Raw genomic sequence first — 12,816 nt, 5'->3', positions numbered from 1 at the left:
ATAACGAAGGTTATATTAAAAAATAGTCACGTGAAAAAGTTTGGTAAAATGACTTTAACGGACTTTGTTGGAGTTATTTATAAAAAACACTTTAAATTTAAGGAAATTTTCAAGTACCCTTACGTCGAAAACTGGAGCCAAAGCTGAGTTTTTAGACGTGGAAAGCATAATGTCAAAGTGGTGTGTTTGCTGTAATTCATACTGTAATTGTGCGCATAATTTGTTATTTTTTACTTATATACGGCTTATACCCTCTTATTAAATTCGCCTTGCACGAGGCCGTTATTGCCAAATAAGCAGTCCAGCATCCTATGGTACTGCTCCGTAGTAGCTCCTGCTCTTCTTTTTTTCATATTGTGTTCACAAACAACAATCCCGACACAATAATACGCGCAACAATAACAAGTTTCTTTTAAATATTGAGTGTCAAACGTCAATATTGCCATATTTGGCTTTGTAATTAACGACAATCGTTGTAAACTTCTTTATCGACATGTCTAACGAATTCTGTCGTTAAGTGTGTTTTTGAGAATAGCCTATTCACTACTGCAAGCTACAAACGTCGTTCATTATCAATAACGAATATCGGTCGTTAAGAAAAATGGGAATCGCACTACTGTACTGGAAATCGGAAAACAGCTGTTCATACGGGACATCATGTTGCGCTCGCATCCTTTCAACTCTGAAAATAAAACTTTCTACAGTGATGTTCTTCCCGGTACCATCAAACTTGACGTGCCACTTGTCCAGGTCAACCTTCTTCCACTTGGGGGCTTCTTCTGCCCTACCCTGGCTAGCCTGCTCCCAACAAGTTTCTGCCTCTCTGCGCTGGTATCCACCATCGACTCTTTCAGCTCCTGCCTCAGGAGTTGATGCCATAGCGGGTGGGTTTATGGCTGCCTGCGCAGATGACTCCACATCTGCCACACGGTTGCTGAGCTGCGAGACATCATTACGCATGTTGCGGACCTCGCTCATGCATTGAGCCATCATATTATTTTGTTGGGCCATCAGCGCCATCATTTGCTCCATTTTATTCAATGCAGAGCTTAGCCCACCACCATTCGCCTTCGATGCTGCAGTACCCTGCGGCAGTTGCAGATTGTCCTGCTCCATAATTTCGCTCTGCTTTAAATGCTGACTATCTCCTGTCAATTGCAAGGCCTCTTCGAGTTTCTCCGCGAAAGTCAAACTCCGGTATCTTGTACTTATGTGGATATTATTGGTGACGGTTAAACTTGAGTGGGGTGTGTTATCGGTCGAGCTAAAGAGTCGCGCGGTGCACCTGTTCAAAAAGTCGGTGGGAACAAAGTCAACCGGATACGGAATGCCTGTGTCAATCTGCGTGAAAGTCGACCCAGCAACCTCGTTCTCTAACGCCCTGGCTACGGTCCTAGTCACCCTTCTGTCACTAAAAATGCCTAACCCTGGACACTGTCTTTCCTCACGTTCTTCTTCCCCCATTCACCTGGCCCGAGCCAAAAAAATAAATGTCTCGTGTAGTGTAAAGAAAAGACGCGTGCAAACCGAAGAAAATAAACTTGAACCGTAGAAAAAAAAACTCCAAAATATCAAAATAAGGAAATATCTGTGTTCAAAACGAAAACTGCCTCTATTGGGATTTTAAAATAAAATGTCTCTTTTTTTCGCAAATTATAATAAAAAATAAAATAAAAATATAAATGAGAAAAAATAATAAAATAAACTACAATAAATAATTATATAAAAATATAAATAATAATAAAAATAATGGCAATGTAAAAATTCAAAGAAAATGTAAATAGTTTGTTCAGAGCAAAAATCTCAAAAAAAACTAGAACGCAAAAATAGTTGTGTGAGTGGTGATGCCGTAGGCAGAGGTCGTAGTGGGTATTTTTCGTACGAATGTCTACTGTCCCTTGTCAATGTCAACTAGGATCACATCAAATGGTGTAGCACATGCAAACTGCAGGCACTCACCTAAAGTCTGGCAGCTACTCCACCTGATGTGATAGATCCCCACTGAAAGTTTTCGATAAGCCTCACGAACTTACGATTTCGGACCATATGCTCGGTAGCTTGAACCTATTCAATCAGTACGAAGGCTACACAGTTCTTACTTTTGAATGTCATTGCTCAGATTTTAAAATCCATCGCAGGTACTCCAATAGAAAGACTTGTGTTCCCCCCTTTACATCTTTCACCTAGCACAGTCAACCTAGCAAAAAGAACTTTAGCTGAGATGCCGAGAGAAAACCTAAGCTGTCCGAAAAGAAAAGATATAATAAAATCAGAGAAATAATAAAAGTAGAAAAAATTACGTAAAAGAAAGAAAAGGCTGGTCTATGTCGTTGGGCGCCATTGTTGTGTAGCTAACTGTTCGGGCAGAAGTAAGTGGCGGGTTGCATGCTTGTTTGCCCAGGCTAGCTCGACGGCCAAATGCGGGGGTTGTTTGCCACTTCTCTACTTTCAGCTACAACAAACAAAAATTTTCTGTCATGCCAATATGGAAAAAAGGGGAAAGTGAAAGTGAAAGAAATAGAAGCCTGCCCGGGTCAGTTGGAGCCATCCCACCCCTTCTAAGTGCCGACGGCACTTAGCCTTGAGTTCCGCCGGGGCTCTTAGTTCATCATGCGAAACTCCCTTTTCCTGACCTAGTCCATCAGTCATTCCATCTTAAATAATAATACTGTGTTCAACTGATTTTCATTATGATACAAATTCATTTATTAAATTCAACCAAAACAAAGCCCAACACCTAAAATTCCTCTTATACTATTATATATATATTTTTTTTTTATCTTCTTTTTTTTTCTTTGCCTAATTATCTAATTCTATTAACAATATCTTAATTATTCCCTAACTCACAAATATCTATCTTCCTTTTGTATTTCTTGTATTTTTTTACTCCGCGCTTTCTACTGTAATTCTTTAAAGCTTTTTATTTTGTAATCGTTTTTGTATCTAATTATTAAAATCTCAAAAATATGCGTACACATATGCACATATATGCTTAACAAGTGCAAACATGTATGTATGTACATGTATTTATGTGCCTTTGTTACCTCACATAAATATATGTATGTATGTATATATGTATATGCACGTTTTATATTATTATTTTTTTCTACCGTCGGTGACCCTTCCTAATGCTACTGAGTATGTATGTACATATATATGCAAATTTTAAAAACAATAGTGACTTCTCACTTAACACTATGTGTGTATGTTGCATGTCCACCGATGCTAGCGCCAGCATGCAGACTACCTGGGAATTGTTGGGGGAGAAAAACAAAGCATTCATATGTACATATAACTACTGGAAAGGAGAGTAACCAAACAAACAGAAACAGGTGGTATAGTGGATCACGCTTAGTGGGTACGTATGCCACCTGTTTTGCTCTCCTTTTCAGTTCGGCCCTTTAATACGTCCCGAAAACAAGTAAGTGTCGTTTGAACGTATGTATGTATACCGGTGCGTGTGAAAAAATATTAAAAATAAAATACAAAAGAAATTAATAAACCAAAAAATTTATATCTATAACTTAACTTTATTAATAACAAGAATTAAGATTAATGAAGATTAATGTTACTAATAATAACAAACTCCAATTATTTGGCAAATAAGAACTAAGGTGTAACGCGAGGACAGAGTAAAAATAAATAGAGCGTGATGAATTTAGGCTGAACGTCAAAAATAAAAAAAACGCAATGCAAAGAATGTGGTGAAAATAAAACTAAGCTTAGACCAACTAAATTCGAAGAAAAAGGTGATGAAATAGCAAACTAACAAAATTCAAAAAAATGGTAATTGGCAAAATGCGATAAGAAAATAACCAAAGACGTGCAAAAATAATAATTCTATAGGGCTATTCGCGATTCGGTGCATAAGAGCTGACAAATTTATGCAATTGCAGAAATATGCCATGGATTGTGAGCGACCTTTATTAAACTGTCATGGTAAAGCTTTTGCAAAACAATTTTTGTGCATCAGCTTTGGTTTTGTTTATGATGCAATGCATAGCATTTTTATGCTATGGATTTTCGGTATTGCAAATTTGCCAAGCCATGACAAATGCAAATGCGTGTATTTTGTTTGTGTATTGCAAATAATTTGCAATACAAACTTGCAATGCAATGATGCTAGGCCATTTGCACAGGATCGCGAATAGCCCTTATAAATTAATAAACTAAAACGAACCAGGTGCGCTGCTGCGACGTCGATATTACTGCTGTAGCGTATGAGCGGGTGAGTTTGATTTATTCTCCGTGATGTGGTGTTGTTGTGTGATCTGCGACTTTGCTTAGGCCGGTACTGTGAATATGCAGCCGTCTATATGCATGTGATAATGGGACGGAGATGAGTTTGGCCTTTATGCTGTGCTTTTGACCGCTGGTCGTGGACGCGTTGATGCGTGTTGGCCAATTGGCCGTCGGTCTTATACGACACTCCACCTTTATAAAAATGTCACTTAAAAACCTTTTTTTGTGTTAAGCACTTTGCTTTTACTTTTAAAAATTACTTTGTCGACCGATTTGGCGGGTATAAAATTCGCGCTCGAGCACTTTTGCTTTCAATACAGACTTTCTTCAAAAGAATCTCGATTAAGGCTTCAGTTCGCTATTTAAGCATTTTCGACCTTTGTTTTGGTTACGGTGATTCTGCGGTTATCCTTTTGTTTACAAGCAGACACATACACAAGCTCAGGCCAGTCAATAGCAAGATAGCAGATCACGACATCGAACAAGTTGTATCGCACCCGCTATTTGTACTTTGGACTTTACGTCTTTATGGTAGCCAGTGGAAAGTTTTTATTTTGTTTATTTATACTGCTTCTACTGTTATCACCAGGGCGAATTTAACCGTATGAGATGATTCGAAAAGGGTTGCTTCTTTGATTTAGAATATGCATGCATAGATATACACCTGTTCATGCATATATCCACATATATGTATGTATATATATATATATATATGCATATATATTCATATATATTCATATTAAATCGGCTGTCGTTACAATGTTTGTTTTTTTCTATATGCCTCTACAAAGTGAAGCACTAATTGTTTTTGCTCCTCATTTTTGGTCAAGATTCGATTGTAATCTTTCATATATTGAATACCGAGCATAGCTGCGTCTATATAATCTTCATTTTTACCCCATTCGGATGGATCAATCCGTAAGAAGTCTGAAGATAAACCAAAGGCAACGAAGAAATTTTTAGTTTTCTAGGACAAGAAATCTCTAATAAAGTTTTGCCAATCAAGAGAACGGAAATTGATTTTATTTCATCTTCACTGAATTTTACGTTTGGCTCGATTAATTGCAGTGCCTTCGCCATTTGTCGTTTTTCCTCCACTGGGAGATCATTATGAAAAAGCGCTAAAGCAGTAGTTGTTGTTGTTGGCCACATTTTATTGAATTTGGTTTCGTGTACAAGAATTAGAGTAGCTACTGGGCACAGGTCTTCCCTCCCACTTTTTGTGAAATGATATCGCACAAAATTTGTTTTCTTCTTGTTTGTCAGATACACTAAAATTAGTCAAACAAAACCCGTCGTCAAATTTGCTTAATTTTTATCTATTATAATAATTATACAGTAACTTGCAAGTAATTTTAAACTCTGACAATTTCTCTCATATAATACGATAAAAAAGGGCAAAACGGCCAACTATGGAAAAAGGTTGAAGTTTTATGTAACAAGAAAAATAGTTTTTATTTTGGTAGAAAATATTTATAAGTATAAATTTATCCCGCAGAAACTTCCTAACTTTATCCAAAAATCAAATGTTGTTTCTCAATTGATCTTATTTTATCAACTGTTTTGCCAGCAACAACAATTGATAACAAGTATTTCAAACTACTGCTTAAGGAAACAAAACCATTGTCAGCTGTTTTTCTAATTTCGACGTGCATCATCATGCCAATGGAAATGATATTTAAATTGATTTTACGATCAAATATGCTGTACTGTATCGATACGTTGCTTGAATCCAATATTATTTATTAAATGTGCTATATTTTCAAATCGATTTGCAAAAATTTGGATTTATATACTTTGAAATTAAATCAGCTTTAATATGGCATAAAAACAAGGGCAAAAAGTTTGTAGCTTTTAGGTGTTATTCACAGTAGAATCGAGACGACTTAAAAGAGTGTCCGATTTCACCCATAAATTTGTAGGGAACTTTTAAGCTGATAATTTGATTGCAAAACATTGTATAGCACGTTCATAGGGATTTTGAATACCTTTAATCTGGTGGAGAGGTTTTTGCGGTGTGATAATCAGAACTGGATATTGTTGGGAAAAATTGAAAATGCTGTTTTCTCAATTTGAAAAAAAAAAACAATAATTTAGCAAATTCTTAAAACGTATTCTACTTTTTTTATTTTTGACTCACATTCAGATTCTGTGAGTTATTTTAAATAGCAAATGACTATAAAATTCACGACTTTCAACTATTTTGTTAAAAACATTTTTCCCTGAATGCATGTGGTTTTCTAAATTTTCAAATGCAACGCGCAAGTACTTAGAGTTATCATATTCAAATAAAATTTTGCAAACCTTATTTTTAGACCAAAATACATATTTTCCCGCTTGGCGAACCAATTGTTTTTTTTACGAATGGTCTAGTCGAGGAGTCTATATAACTCTATATAACTCGAGACCGACTCCCTCTGAATGCCGTTGGGTCCAGCGGTTGTTTGATGAACCTCTGGACTGCACCGTCAGTTCGTAGAGATGCCTCCTGACGTGCCTTGGCGAGGGCTCTTCTGCAAGCAGCTGTCTATTTGGGTGACCACGTCTGTGGCTCCCTACTAGAAACTGTTTGCAGAGCATTGTGTTGTGCTGCGTGATGGGGAGCATTTGGCCCTCATCGTGTGGGTGGTGTTGGGGCGACATCAGAAAGCATTGGGTCGCTGTCCGTAGTGCCGTGTTCTGGCAGGTCATCCAATGGGTCCTGCTAGTCCCTGGCGACAACACGGGGGCTCCATAATTTAGAACCGGCCGGCCAGTTGCCTTGTATGTTGACAGCCACGTTTCTTTGTCTTTGCCCCAATTGCTGCCGGTCAGCGACTTGAGGAATTTGTTGCGGCTCTGTACTCTGTTGACAATTGTGGTTGTATGCGCCGAGAAGGGAGCAGACTGTCGAAGGTTACTCCGAGGATTTTTGGTTTATTCTTTGTCGGTATTGGTTCACCATCTACGTGAATATCCAGTTACATTCTGACCTTCGTCCAGGTGGCGAACAAAGTTGCCGAGGATTTCGTATGGGAGAGGGTAAGGCTCCTTGCAGTGAATAAGCGAGAAATCTGGGCGAGATAACGGTTTATTTTCGAGCACAAGTCATCAGTTCCATTCCCAGATGCCATTATCGAGCAATCGTCAGCATAAGAGATAATAGTGAATCCCTATGGTGGTTGTGGGAGCTTCGAAATGTAATAGTTAAACAATTGCAGTGTTAGGACACCACCTTGTGGTACCGCTTTTTTAACTTTTATCGGTTTGCTAGTTTTGTCTAAAGATGATTGACGAATGTCGACCACTCAGATAATTTGCCGACCATCGTTTAAGTCCTTGTGGGAGAGAGGAGGCCTCAATGTCTTCTAGTAGCGTGGAGTGACTGATGGTATCAAAAGCCTTTCACAGGTTCAGCGCTACTAGGACTGTTCCCTCTCAGCGGCGTTTTCGGTTAAGGCCACGAGTAATCTGAGTGTGTATAGCGTTAAGTTCTGTTGTTGTGCTGTGCAATTTAAGGAAACCCATGCTGATGCTTCGGTGGGGTCAGGTGGTTCGTGTAGTGTGGAGTAGCAGGGCCTCTATTGTCTTCGCTACCGGGGAAAGGAGGGTCATCGGGCAATATGTCTCTCCTTAGTTAGACGGTTTCCCCAGTTTAAGCAGCGGGACCAGCCTTCCAATTTTCCAGATGTCTGGAATGATAGGAGTGGCCATAGACAGGTTGAAGACCTTGGTTAGATAGTCCACTCCTGTAGGACCAAAATTTTTCAGCATCAGCATGCAAATTCTATCGGGTCCTATGGCTTTGGAGGCTTTCGCCTTGCCGATGTCTACCCGTATTTTACCGCGGATGAAAACAAGATGCGCACATGGTGTTGGCAGTTTGTGCAGCCTTCTGGTCACTCGACGTTTGGATTTGTCCGCCAGACGATGCAGTATGAATTGTCTGCTAAAAAAGCTCGCTCATCGCTGCGGGTCCGACGAAGCGTGGCCGCCAAAAGATAATTCAACTCTGTCGTCCGCTTTGTCTTATTCGACCTTCGAACTCACGGTTGACCAAAGCTTACTCACACCAGAAGTGAAGTTGCAAGTCTTCAGATGCTCTACCCACTTTTTCCGCTTATGTACGTTAACTAGTTGCCGATCCCTGATACGGGGATTTCCGGGATCAGCCTGACGAAGGCTGTCACACTCTTCGGCTAGGACAGCCGCTTCAGCAGGAAAATTCGGACGGGGATCCGAAATGCATCCTGCCGGAATGAAGCGGGCTGCAGCAGCAGTGACAACCCTGCGGAATTTACGCTCACCTACGTGAACGTCGGTTGGGGTGGGTAAGGCAATGAAGGTGCTTTCAGTAACATCCGCGAAGCCTTTCCAATAGCTTTGGAGAAGTTTACATAGGTCCGGTGATCCGCGGAAGCAAAGTGGGAAGGTTTATCACTCGAGAGGACTATGGGCAGATGGTCTGGTGCTAACGTCAGCATAGGTCGCCATGATATGCTGTTTGTCAGACCAGTGCTGACGCGTTTAGGTCTGGCAAGCTGCAGCAGCTGCCCATAATCCGGGTGAGTGCGTCGTGGTTCATTGTGCAGAATGTGGAGTCGTCTATCTGCTCAGCCAAGTGTGTTCCCCTACGATCATTCGACAGGCTTGAATGCCAAAGATTGTGATGCGCGTTAAAGTCAGCAACTACCATACGGCTTTCACCTCTAAGGAGCGCACCTATTTCAGGGTATCCTGCCGGGCAGCTGTTGACAGGGGGTATATATACGAATAAGTTGGTCACAACACTCGCTTTGTGTGCTCAATATACTCGAGTGCTCAAGTTTCAACTCGAGTGTGCACAAAATTTGCTACTTTAGTTTACGGTAATGCGGCGATGCCCAAGCCCTATGCTACTTAAGCTCGCTATACAGTTCAATGCGAGTGTGAATGTAAACATTCACAAAGGCAAATAATTCCATTTGTATTCTTATGCATGCACACACACACATACGTGTCAAAACTTGTTGTTCACATGCGAATGCTTTGCGTACGCACAAACTTGATTGTGAGCTTGAAAAATATTATATTTTTTAAATTACTTTTAATTCTATAATTCTGAAAGATATTTTAGTTCTCTCTTTTGGTATATTTACAACTGCAAACGATGAAGTAATAACAAAAATATTGGTCAAAATAAAAAGCTCACGTTGACGCTCGCAATGAACTCAATAGCGGGCTTTACATATGTTGCGGGTATTAGAGATGCCAGACCGAAATAAAAAAATCGATTTTTGAATCGGTTCGAATCGAAATAAAAATAATAGATTCAGGAACGAATCGTCTAAAAATAAATCGATCCCCAAGATATATTAGGAACGAATTTCCGTCATCCCAACATAGCGTATTTTGCTTAATTTTTATAAAGAAGCAAAACACGTCGATCTGAACAAACTTTTATTGTACATAAGTAATTTTTAAAACATACTGTGACGAATACTGCGGCAACGCGAAGCGAACAACGAGAAATAGGCAGAATGTTCGAGGAATGACGTAGAATGTTCCGCAAAGAGAAACGTCAAGTTGGATGAACACTGCGAACAGCGAGAGAAAGAGAATGAGCGATTAACTTCAGAACGTTATAGAGTTGCCATAAGTGCGAGCGCAGGTATATAAGGGCGCCGCCACAGCGAAGTGAGTTAGTTACAAGCAGTGTTGCTGCCGCTCAAAGAACTTTCTTACCAAGATTAGACGAAAAAGTTACCAAATGTAAGGAAAAACAACCAACTTTTTATTAGATTAACAATTCAGGTCATCACAAATTCTTTTATATAGTACGTACAGAAAAAGTTCACAAACCAAAGAAATTCAATTTTTATTTGCATTTTTGAAAAGTAAAACCTTTTAAGGCTGTAATATATAAATACATATTTTAAAAAATCAGGCTTCCCGTATTAGGTGCGTATGTATGTTAATATCTTCGTAAATATACCAGACTCTAAATGACGTTTTTAAATAAGTACATAGGCACACAGTTTCCAACTTCTTTGTAAGAATCGATGAAATACCTAATTAGCGTGAACAACCACATTGTATTTTATAATTAAGATTAAACAATTAAAAATTGGATTGTATTGAACTATATCGTCGCTCAGCGCGATATACCTCGTATACGCCAAACGCAGTACCGCGTATACGATGGTAAATAAATTTTACAAAAGCACAAAAACCGATTTTTTCAAAACTGTGGAATGGTATTTCCCTTGAACCTACTTGCTGTAAGATTATTATTATTAATCTTAACTTAAATTAATAAAGTAAACAGTATTGGAAAAATAATAACCAAATCCCTTTTGTATTGTACATACATGACGTGGTATTGGAGCCGCATATACGAGGTATTTATATATGTACTATCTGAGTATGTATTCATTTAAAGTAGTCTTTAGCCGACCATGTATATTATGTATTCTGTATATTATATAACAAATACATACATACGAGGGTCGTATGAAAACTACCCGGCCTTGAATAGAATAAAACGATTTTTTTTAACGAAATTCAATTTATTTTTCAACATAATCTCCTTTTAGCTCGATACACTTAAGCAAACGTTTTTCCCACGTTTTGATCCCTTCCGAATAATAGGGTTTCTCCAACCCTTCAAAATAAGCATTTGTTGCTGCAATTTCTTCATCATTTGAGCTAAATTTTTTCCCGCCGACCCATTTTTTAAGATTAGGAAAAAGGAAAAAGTCACAGGGGGCCAAATCTGGAGAATACGGTGGATGAGGAAACATTTGGTAGCCTAATTCATTGAATTTAGACATGGCTACGACACATGTGCGTACACGAGCATTGTCTTGATGAAAAAGAACTTTTTTTTTCAACAAATGTGGACGTTTTTCCTTCAAAGCCTTGTCAAAATCACCCAATATTTTGCAGTAGTATTCGCCATTAATTGTTTTTCCTTTTTGTAAGTAATCAATATGTATAACCCCACGCGCATCCCAAAATACTGTGGCCATAACCTTGTTTGCAGATAATATCGCCTTTGCCTTCTTTGGAGCTGGTTCACCACGACGAGTCCACTGTTTTGACTGTTCTTTGGTCTCTGGTGTGGAGTGATGAATCCACGTTTCATCGACAGTTACAAATCGACGCCAAAACTCCTGGGGATTTGCGTTTAACATTGATAAACAATCATTTGAAATGGAAACACGTGTTTGTTTATGGTGTGTTGTGAGTAATCGCGGCACCCATCTTGCGGAAAGCTTTCTCATATCCAAATGATTTCGCAAAATGTTATTAACCCGTTCAATTGAAATGCCCACACTCTCACCAATCTCACGCACTTTCAATCTTCGATCACTCATTACCATATCACGGATTTTTTCAATCATTTCTGGTGTAGTGACCTCATTTGGACGACCTGAACGTTCCTCATCAAAAATGCTCGTACGGCCGCGTTTAAATTCAGCTACCCAATATTTTATAGTTGTTAATGACGGTCCAGAGTCTCCATAAACTTCGTTAAATTCCGATTTAATTTCGTCGTTTGTTTTCTTTTTCAAAAACAAATATTTTATCTCTGCTCGATATTCAATTTTTTCCATGTTGACAAAAAGCACAAAAGTAACTCAATTCTAACACGTATAAAATTTGTTGTAAATGTCATATCGCTGAGAAATTTTGACACGTGTTATTTGAAGAGTTGTATTTTTTAGCAAAATATTTTTTTTAGTTCTAGCAGCGCCATCTCTATTCAAAATCGGGTAGTTTTCATACGACCCTCGTATGTAAGTAATATTAAGACATTCATTCCAAATATTCTCACTTGGTTTCACTGATGAGGGTTCCACTGTTGCGGCTTCTCTCCTCAACCTCGACAGGTGTAGCTGGCCTATGTCTTATAACGAGACTAATTTAAAAGTTTTTTGAAAATACATATTATGCAAAATATAACCAAAGTTGTGCATTTTTTGTTCACTTATCCATAGCAATGAGCCCGTATAAATTAACTTGAAGCACCAATTTTGCGCGGAATTCTAATAATTTTTCGCGACTTCTTAATGACTCTCGTATTATTCAAATGTCCATTTCAGGTACATACTAGGGGTGTTAATCAAAAGTGATAAACTGTTGATAAATGAACAGTCAAACTTTGTATGGACCAAAGTTTATAACTTTATCAAACGATTTTAATGGATAAACGTATAAATTTCAGCAGAATTCAACCCTGACCTAACCGACATAGCCGAAGTAGGTATACGGCAAGTTCTGGGTTTCGCGAAATCCACACGATGGTTGGAGTAGGAGGGTTCTAACGATCCGCGTGGTATCACAACGGGCCCACAACCAAAGGCCTATGTGTGCTAGTGGGGTCACTGGCAGCCACTTCAACCTAACCTAACTTAACCTAACCCTGACAGACTGCCAGGTGGTTGATTTTGCTACGAACACATAAAAAGCAAATTAGCAAAATGGACGAGGTAAGAATGAAACGTAACTAGCCAGATAAGTTAAATAATAAACAATTTTGTGCAATTATTTACCAAAGTGCGTCCATGAAAGAATGCGGATAAACAATTTATCCCTTTACCACTTTAGATG

General features: G+C 38.7%; 1 protein-coding gene across 1 annotated transcript; it reads right to left on the bottom strand.

Moving 5' to 3' along the window:
* Window positions 1–10,769: 10,769 nt before the first annotated feature.
* On the bottom strand, window positions 10,770–12,225 carry LOC118755066 (histone-lysine N-methyltransferase SETMAR-like). Its single transcript, XM_036489919.1, has one exon. The coding sequence runs from the start codon at window positions 11,817–11,819 to the stop codon at window positions 10,770–10,772; it is 1,050 nt and encodes a 349-aa protein (XP_036345812.1). The 5' UTR covers window positions 11,820–12,225.
* Between the last annotated feature and the right edge of the window lie 591 nt (window positions 12,226–12,816).

Source organism: Rhagoletis pomonella, unplaced genomic scaffold (assembly GCF_013731165.1).
Source record: "Rhagoletis pomonella isolate Grant_MI unplaced genomic scaffold, Rhpom_1.0 Rhpom_scaffold_05229, whole genome shotgun sequence".
Lineage (NCBI taxonomy): Eukaryota > Metazoa > Arthropoda > Insecta > Diptera > Tephritidae > Rhagoletis > Rhagoletis pomonella.
This window is presented reverse-complemented; position numbering and strand designations above follow the sequence as displayed.